The 24,081-nt window shown below is 39.3% G+C and overlaps 2 protein-coding genes and 1 long non-coding RNA gene across 4 annotated transcripts in view; 2 read left to right on the top strand and 1 right to left on the bottom strand.

Annotated features, from left to right (window-relative positions):
• Nucleotides 1-2,897, top strand: part of LOC139121294 (carbonic anhydrase 4-like) — a 12,663-nt gene extending 9,766 nt beyond the window's left edge. For both annotated transcript variants that reach the window (XM_070686070.1, XM_070686071.1), the window contains 2 exons: nt 94-252; nt 1,849-2,897. In XM_070686070.1, the coding sequence (XP_070542171.1) occupies nt 94-131 (38 nt within the window). In that variant the 3' untranslated portion in view covers nt 132-252; nt 1,849-2,897. The remainder of the gene's footprint in view (nt 1-93; nt 253-1,848) is intronic.
• LOC139121295 (uncharacterized) lies at nt 2,758-6,393 on the bottom strand. The gene is made up of 2 exons (XR_011549252.1): nt 6,133-6,393; nt 2,758-4,965 (listed from the first exon to the last, which is right to left on the bottom strand). It is a non-coding gene; the product is annotated as an uncharacterized lncRNA (long non-coding RNA).
• A 1,995-nt stretch (nt 6,394-8,388) lies between these two features.
• Nucleotides 8,389-23,817, top strand: LOC139121296 (basigin-like). Its single transcript, XM_070686072.1, has 6 exons — nt 8,389-8,639; nt 16,875-17,128; nt 17,754-18,028; nt 18,480-18,785; nt 20,124-20,245; nt 21,060-23,817. Exons 3-5 carry the CDS (start codon nt 17,857-17,859, stop codon nt 20,240-20,242), a joined length of 597 nt encoding a protein of 198 aa, XP_070542173.1. The 5' UTR covers nt 8,389-8,639; nt 16,875-17,128; nt 17,754-17,856; the 3' UTR covers nt 20,243-20,245; nt 21,060-23,817.
• Nucleotides 23,818-24,081: the final 264 nt, after the last annotated feature.

Consider the following 24,081-nt stretch of genomic DNA (forward strand, 5'->3'; position numbering starts at 1 on the left):
CATACATAGGGCCAGCCTTATGTGTATCTCTACACCTATCTGTTTGCCCCTTTCCTTTATTTTTATCCCATTTCTGCTCTTTTCAAAAACTAGGTCAAACTCACACGTATTCAGAATCATTTCTGTTTTGAGGAGGTTTCCCACGACACATCGAATTTCTTCCGCTACAAGGGCTCACTGACAACTCCTACCTGTAACGAAGCTGTCGTCTGGACGGTGTTTCGGGATCACCAAAGGATTTCGCAAAGACAGGTGAATTGACCAACAAGAGCGTTTATTAGTGCACGTCATAGACTAGATTGGGGATCCGTTGCTCGAGGGCACTCTCTACACTGCCGTAGGGGGAGGGGCGCGCCCTGAGAGACGGATCTTTCAGTCTAGTCATAGACTGCAATATTGCTGTGTGTGAGAAACGGCACACTGCTGACAAAACAGAACTTTAACATTTTCTTGCATTCCAAGAAAACACCAAATTCTTTTCAGTTCCTAAGTGATGTTTATCGGATCTTTGGCTACATATATATGTCAATTCATCCTTAGAATTACTTCTCGATTGCCTTACTGTGACAATTATCATATTATTCACAAAATTGGAGTTTCATGACTGTATGTTCAACTTTCAGTGGCAGAGTCTGCCCCCAGGTGGCCTTCTGCACATGTTCCCTGTCTAGGGCACAAGTTACGAAAATTTAAGGGGCAGTAGCGCTTCCTGTTTGTGACTTTTTCACTGTTTTTAGTGTCAACTACAGTTTCTTGTTCTACTTTCCAAAGTGTATAGATATACACTGTATTTAGCTCGTCAATTCGGAATGTACGTGAGCATAATGAAGTATGGTTCGGATTTAAATTGAAATGTCGATAATAACTGTGCATTTTCAACATGTATAGACGCTGTGTTAACGAGATAAATCGTTTGTGTTTCATTACCATTTACGTGTAGGAAGAGAACTCGCGATCGACCAAAAAAACCTGAAAAAATTATCAAAAGTTAGAGCTACTGGTCCTTTAAGCTAATGAAAAATAGGGCATTGAAATGCCTTTTCAAATTTAATATTGCTCTATCACAAATTACACAGGATAAATTACATAAAAATAGCCATTTACAGGCGTACTCACTGGCATTTTGATAAGTATATGGGGTGGGTTGCCCATAAGACATTCAGTCAGAACGTTATTCAACGGACTTCATTGATCGTTAGAAACAATAGACCAAACCCGGAATTCGAATCGACCACGGTACAAACAAAGCCATGTGCGCAAACGCGCACAGACGTACGTGTATTTCCATACGCGTTCAGTACACATGTGGGTTTGTTTGTACCGGCATCACGGTGATTATTTGGGCGTACTGAGTATGTAGAACGGCGTACGCATCGCGTCCTTTTTATTCCGGAGTAGAACCATTACTGAAAGATTTATGACTGTAGAGGGACAATGTGGCTAACCACGGTAATACTTTGCTGAAACAAACACTGCTCCACAGTGTTCCACTCTTGCATGAACTCGGTTTGGCAGTATGAATGAGCATGCAGCCGATACAGGAGAGAACGCCCTCAACGACGGAAATCGACCGAACTTTTGTTGCATTGAACAAATAACAAACACCTTCTAATACATGGTGAGCAAAAACATAACCTTAGAAAACTAAAATATGATATGGTGTAAACTCATTATGACCTTTCTACGGAATGGTTGCACGTCAAGCATAAATACTGTAGTGCAACACTGCGCATTTGTTTCGCTTTTTCACTATCATGAAAGCTGTCTTTCTGATTTACCGTGATGATAAATATTGTTTATTTAACATTCTAAGGATCTTCTTCTCTGCATTTTCTCCAAATATTATAGTTTGATGAGTTCCTCAGTCTGAAATCGACCTATGAAGGATCCATGATCGACGTGCCTCTTGGAGACAATTACCGGCCGATCCAGCCGATTGGAAAAAGGCATGTCTACGCACGCGTTGCCGAAGAAAATCACGGGAACACGGATGTCGCCCCTTCAACTACGAGAGTTCAATAATTCTAGCATCACTCGCCGTACTTTTAAATGCACTGTTAACGGTTTGACAGGAGTAAAACAGAAAACAAACATTTATTATGTTGACAGTGTGATTCATCACGTCTTAGCTTCCGTTTCAAAAAATTAGCCCGACATGCAGCCTGGGTAAGCTTGACTATTTAAAACAACGCGGCGCCGCCCTCAGTAGACACTGCAGGGTTGCGCTGACAAATTTCTCTGCCATAATAAGCCCTATCACTAAATTCACATTACTTCCATTTCTTTTTATAATTTATGCAAATGACAAGTCATATCACTCATATTAAAGTGCACGATACAATAGATGTCATTACATGTTCAAGTCAACAAATTAACTCGATGACTGTCATGGCCAGTGATAGCATGCAGTTCCTAAGACCAAAACGGGATTATCTTCGCTATGTCTTCCAACGTGCTGCCTTAAGGATTATATTAGCAAACGCTTTTCTTTGAACTGTTCATTATTGACGTCAACTAGGTTTTTTCTTGCGCTCCACTGTCTATGATTTCGTACACTGACAAACTTCGCGCTTTGCAAAATGGATTTAAAGAAAAATGCCAAAATGGATGTTGATAAAACTGCGAATACATAAAGAATGCTGTTACTCTTTATCCAAGTATTATACATTTATACCAGCATACATTTCAGATTATATATTTCTACAGTAATGTAAAGTTCTGCCGCGTTAGCCTAAGCATCGACATGTCAGCAAGCACCTTTTTAAAATCTATATTTATTGTGTGAATTTCTGAGTCAAATTCAAGTTCTTAACTTTAGCTTCAATATGTCAAGATACACCGTTGTCTAAAATTTTATACAATGTTTATATTAAAAATGTACATGTCAAAATACAAAACGGCATCCTCTTGTAGTATGTAAGGTTTGTATGTGCATCATGGTTGGTGGGAAAGTATGTAAGCATGAGTGGCCACACTGCTTCGTTATTTCTGTGCATATTGATTGTTAATACTATAGTTTGTTCTGTGAGACAGAAAGGCAGTGGAAACGTGACTTCTCGGTTAAATGGCGTAATGATGGCCACTTCGGTCTGAACGACGTCCTTTTCGACCATTTTGCCGACTCGGCAATTCAATAAAACAGATCGGCACCCCTTTGTCTGTGTCTGTCTGTCTGCTGTCTGTCTACCTGCCTTTCTGTCTCTTTCTCTCGCGTTATGCCAGCGTGTCTGTTATCTGTTAGTCTACCTGTTTGAAAGTCTGTACAATGAGTCCGTTTTTGTCCATGTTCCTCTTTTTATCTGAAATTATTGTTGGATGCAACGAGTGTAAAAAATGCAGTATCCAAATGAATCATATATAATGATGGAGGCTCCGATGAGTTATCCAGGTATTCAAATTTACGATGCTCGGGTGATATTGTATGTAGTTCAGTGTGAGCCTGCTCAAGTTATCAAAATGTGCAAGTTTTCCGTTTGTGTACATCCAAGCGTTGCTCTGTGCAAGTCACATTTTGGAACGCCATAAAAAGTAAGAATACCAACACCACCCCCATACTAGTCCACATGATCAAGCTTTTATACAATGCCTATAATTTTCCGCGGGGGTTTGTTTTTGTTTTTGTTTGAGGGGAGTTGGGGGTTGTTTTGCTTTGTTTTACTTTTGCTACTGAACTCCTGTGTTCGCGGCCTATCATCGCAAGAAGACATTGACCTTTAAAGCAGCTGTCGCCTCTGTTCACATTGCGAGGGCAGCTACAATTGTCGGTTTTTAACCTGCCTTGACCTGAAAAAGGGTTCAGTATTGTTACAATGAAGTGGAGAATTATGCGTTCATCATCAGTTTCACAGCGCTGTTCTGCAAGCTTCGGCGATGCATATATCGCCCTCTTCGGACAAAGACCAGTGTCCCCATCGTTTTGCTCTCTTTACTTTTTCACCGTTTCCGTTGATGTAGTTGTTGAGGATCACGATTGGATCAGCCTTCTTGCGCACTTCGGCTTGCATGTACCAATATCCGCTGGTGAGATTTTTCAATCGGCAACCACTGTAGTTTTCAACCTATCGCTTTGAAGAATTTTACCCAGTATTATCTGCTCGGAGCCCTCGATACCTATATCCTTCTCCTATCATCGTACCGAGCAAGGACGCTCGCAATTCTACGGGAGAGTTTGTTCCACACCCGCAGTGTCCCGGCTGTAGCGTTCAGATACAAGAAACCACCGTTGATGACTCCTGATGGAATCATGTCGGCGCACCCATTATGCATAATGATCATGTCAAAGTCTGTATACCTGTTGAAATACGCGACAGGGTCGCCGAGCCAGTACGAGTCTGCCTCCGTCTCAAACACGGGAATCCTTTCCTTACGGAGAAGCCGGTTTATAACCTGCACGCGGAATAGTCCGTATCGATAGTATGAAACTTTGCCGTACGCCATCGCTTTGCCATCGCCGAACTTTTCAAGGACTACGTTGAGTTCTGGTTTCCACTCGCTCAAACTTCTGTGGGCTTCTTCGTCAGTTGTGATGAACAGGACTCTTGGTAATATTCCGAGACACTCGACGTTGCAGATCCAACTTTTTGTGATGTTCACATAGCCTAGGTTGAGGAACTGGAGAGTCACAAAGCCGTTTTTCTCGTACAGTCGTCTGGCAGGGACGGTGATGTTGGAAAAGTTACGTTCAAGTGAGTACTCTGTAAAGATGACATCGTCACTGGTAGATATCAGCATGCCTCGTTTTACTATCGCCAGGAACTTTGATAAAAGATACGCGGAAAGAATGCACAAAATAGCGAAGACAACTTTGTTCGCGATACCACGACAGACCCGACGAGTTGATGCCATCGCCCCGTAATGCGCCACCTATCGGCAATGTGCAACACGTGTTGAGTAGTTCAATGCCAACAGGCTGAGGTACTTTACATTGTACTTCCCGAAATGTTGGCTTTCTTCACAGTCTATTCACTGTGAATAAATCAGAAAGAGATATGCAACTGATCAAAGTAGCAGTTCACTTAATTTTTTTGAAATGGAAACAATAAAATTCCGAAGAATGACTCTTAAATTTATTTTTGATTTATTCCTGTCAAATTTGACGTTGCACCAATTTATTGATATGTACAAGCTAACGTGTTCAATGCATGGAGCACTTACATTTCTGCCATCGTGACACAAATTATCTAAATGCATCGATTGTACAAGTTTGACAAACTGGACAATTTTTGTCTTTTATATACAGAACTTTATTTGGCTGGATAAAAAATAAATATCTTTCCGTTAACCCAAACCTTTGCCCATTCAAAATCCTCCCAACCTGAACATTTTCGCATATTTAAAAGTCATGCACAATTTTGCCAAATTTTGCTATTCCTGATGGGCTGCATCTCGTAAAAATAAAATGAAACTCTTGGCCAATCTATCCTGTTCATTGGCCTTATCTATTCCAATCTAAAGCGGACTGGTTAACAATTATTTCTTTGTGAGAAAACTGTGGTGAATCGGTTTATATAACAACGCGTACAGTGTGGAGTAATATCGTTGAATATCGAACAGCATATCAGCCAGGTAAAAATACCAAAGCATGAGTGCCATCATCAACATTCCAAGATATTTATGAATATAGTGCAGGTCAAGACCGTCAGAAATGAATGATGTCATCAATATGACCTATGATGTCATCGCTATAACATACATTTTTGTTTGTCTGTTTATTGCACCAGTTGCCCAAAATATACTGCAGCGTATGACTAACAGGAAAGGATTCGGACTTTTAAGGATGCATACTCACGTGCTAGCAATGTCTGTGCCCCTGACGTACTGACAATATGTCTCAAATTTCATTCAGAGTTTTCAAGTATTATGTTCGAAGCTTGTGTCTCGCACAGAGGATAAATATTAGCACGGCAGGTATGTGGCATCGTTAGCGTGTACCCAATGAGTACACCAACGTTGCGCAGCTGAGAGCTGAAGCAATCATCGCGTACATGTTTCAACTCGTTACGGGCACGGGAAGCTACAATTCTGCTGTCTGCTCCAATGTGTCTCCATATACATATCTATCAAATATTATATCTAACAATAAATTTTGACAAAATCTATATTAGAGACCACGGCCAGTCTGCAACCACTGACCTTAAAAACTGGAGTCACACCATGGTCTTCCATTCGTTGGTTGATAATTAACTTAGGATTGGTTAATATTCGCCGTCAGTGCTTGAAATACGGCCAACCTTTTTCGCATAAGAAAATGTCATATTGAGCGTCTGGTACAATGATGTTACAAAAAAAAAAATTACGAATGACTGAACTTCTTCATAATTATAAATGTTCTGCCTGCATACAAGGGATACACCTCTGTGCCAATGATTGCACGTAAGTTAATAAGTTTGCCATGGGGTCTCATTCGTTTGCGTCAGTTTATTTTATGATTCAATTGCTTGTCGTTAAATGTGTAAATTACATGAAATATAAATGACAAAATGTTGATTGATATACTCAATCAATGATATCACGAGTTATTTTTAGAACTCGTGCAATGGGGAAGTTATGTATATGCACAACAAACACATCAGCGAGTGTACAAAACCTTGAATGTTGACGTCAATGTGTTTGAAGTTTATTTGTTCTCCTTGGCTGTCGCTTGTTGTTAGTTGTGCCGACGTATCACTATACTATTGTCAGAAAAACTATGAGAAATACTGTTTTTATTTCTGTTATATTCACCTTCCACTTTAATCACTTAGATGAAGTTGAGAATAAAGCCATTATACACTCACTCGGACGTTGACTGGTATCGTTCGAGTTTAAGCCGTCTTTATAGCTACGTGTTTTGTGAACCGAGGTTACTTCATGGAAGTTTGAAGGTCACGAATGCGTCGTGGTGAACTATACGATGAATGTCGTCATGATTAGATCAGTGCTCACAATTTGAAAAACTCATTTGGCTTGGCAATCTGTCCGTAATGATATGCTCAATTAATCTGGTAGTTGCTGCGACTTTCTATTTTGCTATATCATTAAGGAATGGTACAATAGTTACCATCAGAAGCGATCATTGTTAAATTAATGGCTATATCTGAGTCATGGTTGTCCAAATATCGCCATGCAGATATTTAGCCTATGTAGGAGAACCATCAGGTGCATCAAATACGAGACGTTTGATATTCAAGCTATCAAGCATAAAAGTCGGTTTTCCCATCCTCGCTCACGCCGATCGAGGCTACACGTCTCATGACATCTCATGCTTCCATATAGGTTCTTTTACCGGAATTTATCCATGTCATTTTCCAAAATGGGACAAACAAACGAAATGATGTTCTTATCATTCGTACTCTTCGCTTCAGACTTTTTTCCAAGCTCACTCAAATACATGGTTATAAAATTAACAATGTCATCGGCGCAAAATAGATTCAATAGGCAAGAGTAAACGAATATTGCTCCTCGAATTTGTCGGGAAAACATCAGAAGTGGTGATTTTTTTTAAAATTTTGTTTTGTTTGTTTTGTTTTGTTTACGAACAAGCGAATCTCATCGTTCCTAATGACTTTAAGTTAGAGTCTAAATTTTACTATTTGAAATTGTCCACAATACTAGCTGTATTACAGAACAAATTCAAGTATTTCCTCGTGTTCAAAGAAGAAAACAAAAAAACTGCAAAAATTGCACAATAAAAATGCTCTAAATGTAAAACAATTACAGTATTGTTTTCAATGTTCTCCGGGCTAACATTTTCGCTTTTTCAATTTATTTTGACCCCACATTTTAGCCTGTTTACCTCTACACCGACACATTTGACACTAAGCTCATGGCCTAACACACTGTAGCCTACTGAGCTATTTCATGCAAAAATTCCAAATTATTCAGGCCTAATTATTCTTCCCGGTCTTAATATTTGTTCGGCCTTCGGCGTACAATGTACAAGTGTAAGTATACACACGTTTTACCTCCTCACGTCGCTTCAAACACTCGATAAGACGATTACCGAGTGAAGCGTGAGGTCACGGTCACGTTCATTTATCGGTTGGCCATCAAAGTTTTTTGAGAGGCGATCAATAATGGGGGAAATATGCAAAGAAACTGGTGACCCCGAACTTCGACCGCCAATTTTACAAAACAAAAGCCAGGGCCATGGCATAAGCTTATGCTTTCAAAATGCTTTTGTTTTGTTTTTTTGTTTCGTGCGTCTATGAAAAAAATATTTATGGTAAAGGTTTATTTTTGCTATTTCCTTTAGCTATTTATCCTCAAAAAACGTAAACGGTCAACAAATGACGGTGAATGAAGGTGGTCGTGCAAAAGCATGTGGAAGTGTCCACACGCGTACACGTAAGCGTATGAAAGTACTAAGGATGACCCAGCATGACCTTTGGTGACCCGCTCGAGTCGAGCATGACAAAAGCGCGAGCGTGTATACATTCATCACTCTGTATGCCAGTATACAAATGAATACAGTCCACCATATTTGCTACTTCCGCCAAGGCGTCAGCACTCTCATATGACGCAGTCTCACAGGCAGCTGACAGTAACAGCAAAACACAGATACCTTAAGGTTTATACTCGTCAACCGACGTAAAACAGCATGAAGGCAGTACTTCTCATTGCACTAGTGGCAACGATTTCACTCAGAACTTCGGTAGCCGGTAAGATTTTGGTATTTTGTGTTGGACAGGTCCGCACAGTCGGCACTTTCTAGTCAACGTGTTCCGCTCTTCATGTGTGTCGAATAAAATGTCAAGCCGACTGCACTTTAGGCACGATGGCCACTTTTTGAGCTTTCATACTTCACAAAATAACTTGTCATTAACAGATTTGATCACGTAGAATGCAGTGCGGTGTTCGGCTTGGCTTTTGAAGTGAGGTTGTTTTTGGGTCTCGTCAAATAGTGCTATGTTATTATCTACATAGTCTGTTAGTAGCCCATATAACTCCATCATATATCACAGGAGTTATAAATAACGACAATGCTGTAGCTGCCCATCGGGTAATTATGAAGTGGCCTGTATGTGGTACGTGCACAGTTTGAATTTCCCCTGGACGTGGATCTCGCCATGAACAGGAGAAACCAACTTCAACAGCTTGTTTATAGCAATAGCTTCTTCAGTACAGCTGTACTCGAAGACACTGGACACAAAAGGCCTTGCCATTTTGAAAGCCATCAAAAACGTTGAACACGCCTATTGCATTTTCGTCGGCTTTTGGCTGTTCACACTGCGTTCTGCACAAACTCTCATAGCATTATTTTACGTCATTATTATTCGTGTCATTGGGGTGACATCGTACGATGGTAGTCGGCGTACAATTGACTATGTAATTGGAGCCTTACGTTGTACGCGGTGGTATTGTTCGGCGCGACGCAAGTGAAACCAAGGTCACTGACCTTGTCAAGTGAACGTTCCGACGCGGCCAGATCATGTTACTCAGAACAATACAAGTAAATGTGGTCAAGTTCATATGGCTTTGTACTGACCACAGTTTGTACGCCTTCCTCACCTTACTGGATGCAGAATATATTATCAATTTAGGTTATGGAAAGTGTCTGTCAACGTCTGTGCAAGCGCTATTCGTGTGACCACAGGGAACTTAGTAATCTTGTTGTTGTTGTTGTTGTTATTGTTGTTGTTGATGGTGGTGATGATGATGATGACGATAATAAAAAATATTAAAAAACAATGTCTCATTCCTTGCTGTTGTTTGTCGATGTTGTAGATAATTGTAAAAGAAAACTGTAATCGTGATCAAAAAACGACGTAGGTCGCCAACGTCACTCCCGTCCTATTATACAACCATAGGACGGGAGTGACGTTGGGCGACCTACGTCGTTTTTTTGATCACGATTACAGTTTTCTTTTACAATTATCTACAACATCGACAAACAACAGCAAGGAATGAGACATTGTTTTTTAATATTTTTTATTATCGTCATCATCATCATCACCACAATCAACAACAACAATAACACCAACAACAACAACAACAACAACAAGATTACTAAGTTCCCTGTGATGTGACCGCCATTTTCTACTTCAGACACTGACAATGGTAGTGGTAGACATCACCATCGCACTGGAAACTCCCCGAAGAGCGTTGTAACATGGTATCGCGTAGCTGTGGGTCCATCGCCGTGGTGCCTTTAACGGGCTGGTTTGACTTAACGGTTTTAACTCCGCCCCGTGGTGGCGGGGTTAAAACGTCAAAGTCAAAACCAGCCCGTAAAAGGCAGAAATCCCGTCCGAAAACACCACAGCTATGGACCCACAGCCACAGCCAGGTATCGCCAAAAACTGCTCTTTTTTACCAGCTTCGTTTTAGTTTTGGGACTGGACAGAAATTACAGGGGGAGGGCCGGTGTTTTTCAAAATGACGAGGCGCGAAAAATCGCAAAATTTTGATGCCCTTCAAAAGTGTTTGCTAGAAAACAAGTTACCCTCCCCCTGCGCGTCATGCATAGTTCATATAATATCTTACATTGTAATTGACATATAATTTCTCATTTGACCTTTGAACTTACGCGAATACTTTTTAACCTTTACAAATAATGACTGCTATGCAGGGTTGCAAGTAATTTGACGAAAAGATCACATTTCACTATAAATAGTTCTATCAACTACTTGAAGTATAATTAGCTATTCAAAATCGAAAGGGACAATAGCTGTTACAGTAATGTTTACCTCATGTATAGAACACGTAGGCAAGTAACTGTACAGAGAGCACTATTAATTATTATTGTTTGTCAAGAAACTTAGTACAGCCATGAAGTCAATACTTCACAGCATTCACATATAAATGCACAGATATAGCAAGTCTTGTTTGGGAAAATATGTAATTGATTACCCATGGGCTACACGAAATACCCAAATGTGACTATCAGAGTCTGAGCCAAGAGTCGCAACAGGACTCATCTATTAATATTCATGTTGCTATCACACTTATGACACCTGAAAAGTCAAAGGTTGGCTCTTACCTTAAATTGGTAACCCCCATACCGTTTAGCTGACATTTCTAAATATACTTGAAATCATTTTTTAACAATTAAAAAGCCTGACTTTCTTTACCTAGCAAGCTATTGCATTGTTAGCCCACGTTACAAGCCACAAAGTAAACAGCATGTCAGCAAATGTTATGACAATTAAGTTTAGCCCTACTGAAACTCAGAGCTGTGGTGCAGTGAGAAATCCAAACTTCGCCATTTTTATTTGCATGTCTGGTATTACTATTAGTGTGGCTTATGAACTGATCGAGAATAGGTATAGGCCATTGCACTTCTGCTGCCCCTCGAATAAGAGGATTCCCAGACTCTAACCTGGCAACTAAGCCTGCATGGCGGTGCCACCACTTATGGACAAACAGAGCCCACCACAGGTAGTCAGTACATTATCGTGTAATTTTTGCTTAGCTCATAGGTTTAAAAAGCAGTTAGTTTCACCATGGTGTCTTAAGTGAAACGTGGTTGTAGTGTCACTGCTTTTTTGTAGTTAGAAGTTATTTATTTGCAACAGGATGTTTAATGACTAGTATATTATGCCTAGGGGTCATACAAATGGTTAGAACAGCCACTTTGACCAACAAGGTACACGTTTCAGGAAAGGTGTCAAAAACATTGGGCTGATCTAACATTTGCGGAAAAATATTGAAAACAGTAGAATCTGTGGATATGCCATAATCCCAACCAAGCCAGTTTCTGTGTGGGGAAAAGTTGGAATGTACCATGAGAGGTGAATTAATATTTTAGGATGAAATTCCAATATCATATTTTTGTTCACATTTGCTCTTTCAAACACTCTTTTCTATTCAAGTATATTTGTATCAATATGGAACAATTTACAAAGGGAATTATGGACCAACAATTTAGTTCTTGCATTTAACCACCCTTTAGTAATCAACCGTATTTATATTACTTATCAAATGTCTGTAAATGCACAGATATTGCTTGTTTTATAGATTATAGACTACCATGTAAAGTGGATCAACCATGTATGATTTTCGGTGAAATTTCAAAATCAAATTTCTTGTACACGTAGATATGATTTGTAAGCACCCTATACTAATCAAGTACATTTATGTCAAGTATTAAACGTCTATTAATGCACAGATATTACTTGTTTTACATCCGAAAAATGTATTCATAGTTTTCTCATAGACTAACATCAATAGTGGATCAACCTTGAATGATTTTCAGAGAAATTCCAAAATCAAATTTCTTGTACACATATGCACTTGTAACCATTATATATTTACACACCGTAAACACCGTATTTTCTTCCCTGGGTTGATAGCTCTGCTGGTGGACAGAATTGTCCCAGAGACAGTCTTTCACCCAGTATAAGCGATGTATATTCATTGATTCGATAAAGTTTGTGTGCGATGTGTGATAGTAAGCGTGCGAACGTGAGTGCTTCTGAACTGTGGAGGGATCTCAGTCAGAAAAATGCAAAAATTAGCCGGTTATTGAACCACTCCCTTTTGAGAGTGGGGATTTGGCCGAGCGGTTATGTCTATTGCTTCTCTGCTAGGTGACTGATACCGTAGGTTGTGGGTTCGAACCCGATTGTAAAGACTGTATTAACAAGTACATTTATAACAACTATCAAATGTCTGTAAATGCATAGATATTGCTAGTTTTATGATGGAAAAAAATCATAGTTTTATCATAGACTTCCATGTTTAGTGAATGAATATTTTTGATGAAATCCAAAATCAAATTTCTTGTACACAATTTTTTACCCCCCACTTCAAGCAAAGTGCATTTCCATCAATCATCAAACATATCTGGAGGTAGAAATGTACAGATATAGCTTGTTTGGTCTGTAGGGGAAATTCTTAATGGTTTGTCCAATAGACTCCAATGTGTTATGATTTGATATTTTTGGACGAAGCACTATATATGCCACATCTTGCCTTCTTATAGTTGAGCAACAAATAGTTGCCCTCCCTAAAAGGCATGCATAAAATTTTATGACCCTTCAAAAATGCCTGCCAGAAAAATTGCGACCAACCCCAAAGAAACACCGGCACCCCCTCCTGTAATTTCTGTCCAGTCCCTTACTTAGTACAGAATGCATACTCTAAGTAGTTCTTTAATGGCATCTATCAAGGTGCGTGACACATCGTTGGTCCTCGGGGGGGGGGGTGCAACTACTAGCGACAGTGACATTCAAAATCGACACGCATCAGATATTGGTCTAGTTACCCCTGCTGTTCACATAGATAGTGTAGCATTCGGCGGGCTGTACTCAGTACTTCAACAGTATCGTATAGCTTGTGAAACAAGATTATTATATTCAAGACGGTTACGTTCGTCAGGACAATAATAACAATAACAGTAATAACAGTAAAGCTTATTAAGTGGGTATTGATTTCATAACGTCCAAGCACGTACAGATAAAATGATTGGTTAGTATGCAGCGCACAGAGATTCCACACGATACCAGAGCCAAAGCAAGTATGAAACGGTAAGAACTGTAAATGTAGAGGTGGTTTTCTTCCCTTAATATGGACGTTTAAAAACTTGTTTTGAAAACTATTGGAAGATCATGATCCTGAGGGCTTAACCCGAAAAGTTCAGTGAAAAAAAGGAAAGTCCTTAAAACTGACGAAGCCTCACTTCAGCCATTATCAACATAAGTTTGGATTCAATAAAGCTACTGTAACAGTTCACTAGAATTGCCGGGGAAACAAAACACGTTCTTTCATTGCTACGGTAATGCCGGGACTGTCAGATTACTCTTCAAATTACGATCCCATTTCCGAACAGCGCCACCCCAAACAACCGAAACAGGAAATTTGCTTTTACTTTTACTTTTTTTACTGGCAAACAATTACTGTTTGTGGTACTCTAAGGCAGACTGTATCGTGAGAAATAGTGTGTGTCCTATATAACAAAAATGCTTGCGCACGACAAGGTAACGTGAACTTCACTCACATGCTGTGACAGTAACAAAATGGTAACGGCGGTTTGTGCAGCTATTGGTTCAAGGTTGGTCTCTATGATCTCTGCCGGTAGGGATGGCAATGACGTTACAACAAAGTCGCGGTACAGGGCCTACGCCCGAGGGGATGCCCAGAAGCTTTCTGAAGGCGAGACTGCTCTTACCCTTAATTGTGCGATCGAATTTTTATGTGTATCAGCATTTAGCACATGTCAACGCTGTCACTTTTACACAAAAACAGTCCGAACAACGATTTTTTAAAGGAATACCGCTTGCCTATAGCGTTGTAGTAGACACAAGAATGCATTTGTTGTCAAGTAATAAAAACGTCCTCGGGCTCGCCGATTTTTCAACTTTGACGCTTGACGGTGGAACTTTCCGACTCAAAACTCGTGTAAAGTGTAGCCCATCAACGATGGTACTTCGACAGGTCACCACACTGTCGTAGAGGGGCACAGTTATTCAACCCCCAACCGTGTATAAAATTGAGGGGTCGAAATTTACAGAATAATTTCACTTGCTATTTCTATTGCAAAATGTTCAGTCCGCTGAAAGACCTAGGACCTAATTAAGTAAGCAAGCAATGAAACTGGACTATTTGTGCTGAAACACAAAAATCAGCATTTCACGTTTTTAAAGTTTTACACTGAAAGAACTTCAAAAATCCTCATTTAGGCCTAGTCTCATGAATGTCCAAAATGACAGATTGTCCAAAAACGTAAAATGCCGTTTGTGATTTCCAGAGCTGCATTTTCTTTACAACATCTTCAAGCGTTTGTGATTCTCAAACCTTCTCGCAATCGTTACAATTACCCAGCACAGAGCATATCAGTCCCCTGTACTTCAAGTCATGGCCTAACAACATCGCAAGCACATTTAATACAAACTGAGTGGCCGTAACATAAGGAGGATCTGGATGACATTCCTTTTAAATGTATTTAAAAGTCTGCCATTATTGACAGCATGCATCCAGAAAGTTTTTTTTAGTTTCCCATGCAAGCTGCTTGTTCGTAGCGCGGCGTGCAACGTGCAACAATTAATTGACGCCATAGATCTCACTGAGGGTTCACACGGAATTGTAAATTTCGCTTGGTTTCGCGTGTTTTTTATTTTTCACTTCCGCGTTTATGAAGGAAGAGCTGTAAAGCCTGGTTTAGGGTCGTCGGTTAAAAACAAGGTAGGTCGGGTAAATGGAATTCGAACCACGCAAGTCTCACCTTGGCCTGAACAGTACTAGCTGTGAGTACGCTAGCGGTTCTCAGGCGATGACCCCTGAACCATGCCTGATCGACACGCCACAGCACGTGCAACGCTAGCAGGCAACACGTTTCTAGGTATCGGTTACTATCTTATTCAGAATATCCAAAAGGCAAACCCAATGACAAGATATGTGTGTAAGACGACAATACATGTAATACTAAAATTTTGAGCATAATTCAGGAAGACTGAAAAAAATACTATGTATTTACAGTAGGATACCAGGACGGTTGACACTGAATTCATGAGAACAGCGGAAACTTGCGCTTTCGAATAAACAAAATATGATATGCAGTATTATCATATACCCATGACCGTATCCGTGTCTCCTCTGACGCGTCGTGACGTGGAACGTAAAACATCAGTCTGATACGGCACGTTATATACGTCATCAATTGTTGTTTATTCCGATTCTGATGTTATGATATTCATCTTGCATTTAACGATCAAGTCCATCTTTTTCACTTCAATCAAATTTACCAATATAAAACGAAACATATTACTAGTACATATGAGTTTAACGTTCCTTTATTTCAGATCTAAAGAGAGTTACAGGACAGGTTGTTGTAAAAAATTAAAAGTTGATGTTTACAATCTGTTGTATTTCGCGCTACTTCGTCGTTCCTGTTCACGTCAGCCATGTTTCAGCAAGAGTTATTAAAGTGAATTCAAACTTACAATATTGTCCGTGTAATAATCTACCAGAACACCGGGACGGTGACCAGAATAAGTAAATTGGCTCCATTCCTTTTCTGAACTGCGGTAAATTGCGCTGAAATAATCCTGTTCAGACTTTATACACTCGACATGATGCGATCGACGACTTGATCAGCTGTTGTAAACAAACATGTATCAATGCGCTCAGACCAGCGGCAGAATATAAAAACATAGTCCCTTCGAAAGACTGACAAAAACTGATAAAATTTCTTTATTTTTAATTACCTTTTACATAAATATACGGTCATGGGCATATGATAAATCGGTTATCCCACGATATCAGCGCTTGGTTGGGACGTATTGCCACCCGATTTCTTATGATTGGATTCGCTTGGTAACATCCAATGTTTATTCTTGATCATGAAAGAGACGAGTTAAAGTCTCTTAAGTGACAGGAATAGTCCCATCGAAACTTTTCGTAAAAGGCATGCATTGCCCTGACCTTTACATTAATCAACCAACCACAACAAACAGATAAAATACTCAAGCAAGTACCTGATTTTTGCACCACACCAGTGAATGTTGTAATAGGAGAACTCAAAGCGAATTAAACGAATTAAAGATTTCCGCCTGTCCTAGGGATTGGACAATAAAAAAGACGCAGTTTCTACCTTGGAGGACTTTGCACTCGACTGATATATTCAGTAGTGCATGGGTCTCCTCTGAGACTGGCGCCCCAGTCGCTTTGGCTTTTTCGGCAGCAGTTAGTGGCCGCTACGCGTTTACCCCAGGCTATACGCGACAGCCTATAACTAACGCGGCAATCTGTCGAGGTTTATTCTTCAGTTTATTCTCTTTTGATGTTAATATGCCGCATATTAATATCAACACAGAATAAACTGAAAAAATATATAATGCCCAGCACAGACTTGAAGCAAGTCTAGGTCTTCAACAACTCTGAATCTTTCAGTCTAACTTTTCACGGTATACTAACTTTTAAATCCACCTGTTTTTTTTTCCATTTTTACGTTGCAGTTACTATCACTGATCCGGATCTGAGAGTCGAAGAAGGAGATGACGTCGTCATTGTGTGCCAAAGCACAAACTCTAATCCCACTATAGAGTGGAAGTACAATGACGATGACCTTCCTCCGATGAAAGGTTCAACGTCACTTCATCGGAGAGCGGGAGTACGCTGACAATCTTCAACGTTACACGAGCAGACGAGGGCATATATACATGCAAAGAGAGCAATAGTCAGTTTGATGCACAGCTCACTGTGTATACGAGTAAGTGCAGTTCTACATCTGCGAGAATTATCAGGAATTTACGTTTTACCTACCATTTTCTATAGAAATGCATAGTGTAAGGAGAACTATGAGCATCAATCGACGTAGGTCTACATCTCTGACTACCCACCGCAAAAAACAAGGGACGATAAGTCGAAAATATTCAAATTGATGTGTTAGTCCTACTTTGCAATACATATTAATTTCATTACTGGTCAAGCATCAAAAGCTCAGGAAGTAATTGTCAGGTTGTTTGACATGTAGAATATGAGTGTATTACAGTATATGAATGATATGAATTAGGCCTACAGTCATTTTAACAAAATTTGAATATTGTACGTTGACAGCGCAAATTTCAACTGGGTGTTATCTTCAGAAAGCTATGTCCATTATTTTCGGAAAGCTTTTTAACTTCGTAAAGAATTGATGTTAGCGAATTGTCCTTTTCTTCTTGATTGCAATTTATTACAAGACTATGTACAGTACAGGTCACATCATGATCTCAACTGGCAGTAAATATACTGAGGGTAAAATAATTCACTTCTCCTCGCCGGGGTCGCTTTTGTTTCCTATGTGTTGATGTCTGATCGGTTGCATCTTCCATGTATTACCTATTTTTATGCAGTACCCATTGTGAAAGTGACCAGTGTGCCCCTATCTCGGCAAATCACCGTAGGAGAGAACAGAACCTTGACATGTGAGACAAACGCCTACGAAGAGCGGATTGAATGGACCAAAAACGGACGAGACGTCAGCCAGATGACCAATATGTGGTAGAGGACGATACAATAACAATCATCAACACACAGTGGACTGACGCCGGTGTATACGAGTGTTCAATTAATATAACTGACATTGCAAAACAAGACATTGTCAGGAGCGATCTCTACGATTTAGTCGGTAAGTGTGAATGGTACTTGATAGCCTTTTAGATATCCTAATCCTTTCCTTTAGCCTCGTTTCAAGTTCAGTCTCATTCGAGCCGTATCCCATTTCTAATATTGTGCAACCAAAAACACTGGCAAGTTTTGAATTTCATGGCCAACACTCGGTGTACTCTCTCAGGAAATGTCACCAAGCACGTGCCTATATGAAGAAACACTGAGTACAATTTTGTGTCATTTCTAGTGAATTTGTCGTGACGGCTTTAATTCTGAAATGTTTTATCATGCGGGTATCTAGAACAAAATCTCTACCTCGCCCTTCAAAAACCACTTTAAATAAAAATTCCTTTGACAGACTATAATGAAAGCTGGCACTTCTTTTGCAAAATGGCACTGCATCTTTTTCGATACTTATCCACAGGCACACGGTTGTGAATCTCATGTACATGTCTATTAATTCTTTGCAGCACCCGTGAACATCATACTTACTAAAAATGTGAAGCTGGAGGAAGGAGAGACGGCTCGTATTGGATGCAACGCAACCGGCTACCCTTCTCCCACCCTAACCTGGTACAAGGGAGACAAACAGATGGTGAATGGGTCGATCGACGGCCGTGTCTTCGTGACCATCGTGGAGGATCAGGGCGATGCCACGGTTGTAATATCGACGATCAATATCCGTAGGATTGTCAGCGACGATGCTGGTGTGTATACATGTAATGCTACCAACAACCACACGACAGCTGGGGAGGCTTATCAGCTAGAGGTCAGAGGTGAGTCAGCCGTGTCAGTCAAAAAATCAACCCTGGTGATGCTGGCTACATACACGAGCAAATCAATCGAGTGGGGTAGGGCGGGGTGGGAGTCGGGTTCACAATCTATCTTTCAAAGTTTCCATTCGATGAGTCAGCCACGTTGTAAAAAACACACTTTTAGTTTAATTTTTATCTTGGCACAAATAGCCAACAAAAAATCAACATATTGGCAAATATTTTGCAATAAATGGTCTTCATAAATACAAAGGAAATGCACTCAAACTCCTTTTCCACATTGGCTTTCCTCGTTTCTTTTTCCTTTAGTGATTGTACTATTTGCCGTTCTGAACAGTATCTGAGTCATTTGCAGAATACTTATACTGCCAGAAGAACAGAACGTGTGTTAACGCTGTATTGTAATTTTAAAATTTTTTATTATTATTATGGTTTATTAATACTCAAATTGTGACCCAAAATGGTCAAATAAAATGAGTTTACAACACAGTCAATAAAAAAATTTACAGTACATCACTAAAAAAAACTACAAGAAAAAGACCTCCCAAGGAAGCAAGACATCAACTGGTAATTTCAAAAAACGAGCACCAAAAACCCCCTAAAGAATTGGAAAAATTAAAAAACAACAACGACGACAAGACATCAAAATAGACACAACAGAAATTTGACAAAACCAACATTCACAACAGCTCAAACACAGGACAGAGAATCATGAACTCTGGAGTAGTTTAATGCAGTAGACTACTGGGCTTGATTCTTTACGTTTTGTGCGGATTTTTAAAGTTAACCAAGCTTTTATTCCTTGTCGAATATCCGTGACCTGATTTAGGGGGAATATGATAATTTAGTCGGGATGTTCACCAACTTCTTGCTCACTTTATTGGTCTTAACATATTCATAAGATGCTTGTTTCTGCGCATGTGCAAATATTTCTGGTCATCTTTATTGTTTGATCATCTATGACTTGCACAAGAGAGCAACCAGCCTGGACTAGAGTATGCCTTCCACTTCTCAAACATTCCAGTCCGTGCGCTGAAATGCGTGTAGTTGTGTGGCGTGTTGTGTTGTCTCCCTGCCATGATTTGCAGATCATTTTGATTATATAAGAAACACACAAAACACATTTTCACATAATTTATATGTAATTTAAAATAATGATACTAGTGGTGATGCTGACATTTGGTGAAAATGGTCGTGATGAAGCTTACACTTGGTGAAAATGTATAAATAACATTCCTCCTGTAATCCAGCTTGTTTTTAGCGGTCAAGAGCAAAGCGAACTTCCCGACATTTGGGTCACCAGATTTGATAATTTCATCGACCCGTTTTTTTTTTTTTCAGATCCATTGGCAGCACTCTGGCCTTTCCTGGGTATAATGGCCGAAGTTATTTTACTTATAACATTAATCCTGGGCGTAGAGTGCTATCAGAAGAAGAAGGCGGCGGCAAGGAATAATTAAAGGGTAAGTAGAACTCGCTTTGTCATTAAAGTCACTTCTTTCTCGAACTGGACCTCAAATATAATGGTCGCTCGGCGGCATTCAAGGGCAACTGAACGAAAATTTTACAGCTAATTCATATCTAGTGATTTTTTATTACAAAAATATGACTAATATTTAAGCCTTGAGGTCACTGTGTTCACCTTCGTTGTCGTCAGCAAGAGTTGGTCATCATATATACAACTTTAGTGACGACTGTATGTACCCCAGCTTCAGAAAGTATAGGTTCCCACTCACCGTTTGCCAAATCGTCCTAGCAATATTGTAGGCTAGGTTTGAAAACTAGCACTACAAAATATCGAGACCATTTGTTGCATTCTGTACTTCAGAGATATGCGGCAACAAGAGATATTTCGTCACTAGGTGTATAGAATTGGCTCCCTTGCGGTGATGCGAAATTTACACGATACGCGAAAATGCTATATTCTTCTTACCTGCTTATGTAGATTGCCCCCCCAGGCGTAAGCTTACAGCACAGATAATGCAATGTCACTCTATGTATTCATGAAATCTAAATTGAAATAAACAGTAAATCTTTCATCATATAGGTTCACAGTGTAACAAACGAGCTTTAAGAGAACACGATCAACGATTAAGCAGTCGTGAACGAAACGTGATGAGTATTTGCTACTGATGTTTTAGACAATTTCTGGAAAATTAAAAAAAAAATCTGCTACAAAGGAGAAAATGCTACTCTTAGGAACGTCCCTTTCATTTACGAAGTGCCTTAAGATAAAATTCACTGGCATAAGTTGTCGAATTATTTATCTTCCCACAGGAATTTTCTGACGGGAAGAACTGGGGCAGCTGAGCGAAGAAACTACAGTTATCTGGATTTTTACTCTCACCGGTTATAACTTTGCTATGGCAATTACTATTTATTTAGAATAATCTGCGGTTACTATCATATTGCCATACATTCAGGTGCATGGTGGGAACTTGGGAACTATAGTCACTATATGGTAAAGTTTGTACCTACAAAGAAAACTAACAGAAGTAATAATTATGAAGTGACCTATGGTGCTATGATTGATGCCTTTGCCGTTGCTCCGTTTTAATCCAGAGGTAGAGTCTTCATGTTGCCAAAACTTAGCCATGTTTCTCAGTTTGTAGCATGCATTCAAGCGTATTTTTGTCAAGCTTATAAGGCAAACAAGTGTATCGTATATCCGGATTTCAAGAAATTGTTGTGTTTTTACAATGTCTTTTCTTCGAAATCGAAAAAAAAATATGTGAATATTGTTGATTCCTGAGTATTACCAACGCAGTTATTGTATTTCATGTTCGATCAACAGGGGATGGAAGTGTATTTTTGGCGTTAAAGTTACAAAAGTGAGGGTCGTAAAGTGAGACCTTATTTTCTCTGGTAAAAACGAAAAGCCACGTTTATTAACTTGTGATGGGAACTTTAAGATTTGTTCCCATTCAATCAATTTATTGTGTGCAAATTTCAATCAGTGTCCGTATAATCGTTTGATCAAATGAAAAGTATTCTTGTTACTCGACCTCGCCCATTTAAAACACTCCAAGCCTAAACTGTGTTTTTCATTTCCAAAAATGAAGCATGATTTTGTCAATTTTTTGTGTTTTTAATGTTAATTTTTTCATATTTTAGTTGCATGAATCTCTAACCTATTAAAGATGAGAATGGAAAAGTTTCCGACTGACCTACCCTATTTCAATTTGGTTTTTAAAAAAAACCAGAAACACAGAAAGTTGGCTGCCCTAGTTATTTGTTATGATAAAACACCAAGGTGTTGTTTGACCGTACAGTTTTCATAGCTGCCACTGTGACCGCAGATAACACAAATATGTCATGCAGGCAAATGTCCATACCCGCAGAATTTTTTTTACTTCACCAAATCATACAAATTTATTTTTGTCTGATTGTACTCCCCATTACCAGTTGAAGACGCGGCACTTAAGTAATAATGTACCCGCCCCTCCTCCTCGTGGCCCATAATGGACGAAAGCAAACTTTGCTCAACATAATGTACGCAGCAAAGCAGAGTACATTATAGAGTGTAAAGTTTGCTTGAGTCTATTATGGGCCGGGATTGCTTTATGATTTGGCGATGCCAGTGCATTTGTAGATGTATAGAAAACATCTGGAGCTACAGTGTTTGATAATCAGATACATTGTCGGTAATTATCTGGGGATGACGTCACAAAATTCACTGGTATTGACAAAGCTGTATTGTAATATATTCTGTTTTGGTTTCATACCTTGTTATTCCACCGCTTATGTCGACGGCATTGATATATTCTCTGGTAAATACTGATTTGGGTTTTTTAATTGTAGTCAGAACTTGCAGTTACGCCATTCTGAGTTTTGTGCAGGTCTTGAAATGACCCGCGTGACATCGACTGGTGTTTTGTGTCATTAGCTTTACTGTAGTGTGCATGCTAGTAACATGTCAGAGCTTAATGTTTGATATTTTTTGTCGTCGTCAATGATACATTTCCACGATTTTCTAAATGTAATATTGAATATGAAAACAGTCACTAAGTTGATTCAAACTACAAACCAAATAACAGTAAAATATTCATACCTCATATCAGTACTTTGGTAGTATGTTTTGTGGTGTATTCACTTGGGTTTTTAGTGTCTGTCAAAAGTACATAACTTTTTTACCTGTTTATATGTAAATATTGGTATAAGGTTTACGTAAGGGATTTTTGTATTGGGTTATTTTTCGGAGGAGGTGATATTAATAACTATATATTTTTATGACTTCTAGATTTGTATACTGACTGATCACCGTGTACGTTCGTCACGTCACGGTGATATTAACAGACGAAAAAGTGCCTTCAGGCTATTTTGGCGGCACACAAGAATAACACTGGACCACACTCTCTTCTGGCAGTAGCCATTGCATACCTGAGGGTAACTTGAATGAGTAATTAATGCAAGCATACTCCCTATGATAATGTTGAATTGTGGTACAGTTTAACATTGGTCCAGTGTTCTTCAGTCGTGCTCTGCCGTTCTTGCATTACACACCTGCAGAACTACTGTTAAGGTAGAATGCGCCTCGGGGACAGATTTTCAAACTCTCAAGCTTTTTCAATTCTTTTCTGATCTACCATTTGTTGGAGTTCATTTTAAAGCTCTTGGAGAAAGAAAACTTTTCATCGTCTTAGTTTTTCGAAAATCGAAAATTTTATTTTGTGTAATTTTGTTATCTAGTGCCAAAATTTGCACGGCGACCCCCGGTTTTTATTCTTGATTTTGAAAGAGAATGGTTGAATATTCTTGGGGAAGTTTGAGCAAAAGTTTCAGTCTTTCATTATCGAGGCGCATATTACCTTAAAATAACATCCACACGGGTAACTTCATTCAACTGTGTCATTAAAAATTACCAATTTTTAATTTGTAAACTTGTTTATCGTAATTTGTCACTCATTGCAAACTTTTGATGCAACAATTACCTGAGTACATGCTTTTTTTTGTTTTTTTTGACGAAAATATTTTGTAACGGTTGCTTACTCATATCAAATATGCACTGATTAAAAGTCATTTTATTCCTAACAAATGTGACAGTATCATACCATTCTTTGTACAAGCAATACAATAGCGCCCCTTCGTCGACCTGCAATAGCAGGGACACACAAATCTGAACGAAATTCTTGCAAATTCACATGAAAGGAGAGTAAAATTTGCTTGGTTATTACGATATTCTTCCAAGCTCTCTATTTGGTCGTCTACATTTTTATTCCCTTCTCGAGATTTGTCACGAGTTTCTTCTAATCCCGTCGTAGCTTCGTACAGTCACCTCACAAACCATGATCTAGGGAAT

Source organism: Ptychodera flava, chromosome 21, assembly GCF_041260155.1.
Source record: "Ptychodera flava strain L36383 chromosome 21, AS_Pfla_20210202, whole genome shotgun sequence".
Taxonomy (NCBI): domain Eukaryota; kingdom Metazoa; phylum Hemichordata; class Enteropneusta; family Ptychoderidae; genus Ptychodera; species Ptychodera flava.

Coding starts and splice junctions, on each gene's coding strand:
- LOC139121296 (XM_070686072.1), top strand. CDS start 17,857: ATGGACCAAAAACGGACGAGACGTCAGCCAGATGACCAATATGTGGTA. Junction 18,029..18,479: donor CGATCTCTACGATTTAGTCG/GTAAGTGTGAAT, acceptor AATTCTTTGCAG/CACCCGTGAACATCATACTT. Junction 18,786..20,123: donor TTATCAGCTAGAGGTCAGAG/GTGAGTCAGCCG, acceptor TTTTTTTTTCAG/ATCCATTGGCAGCACTCTGG.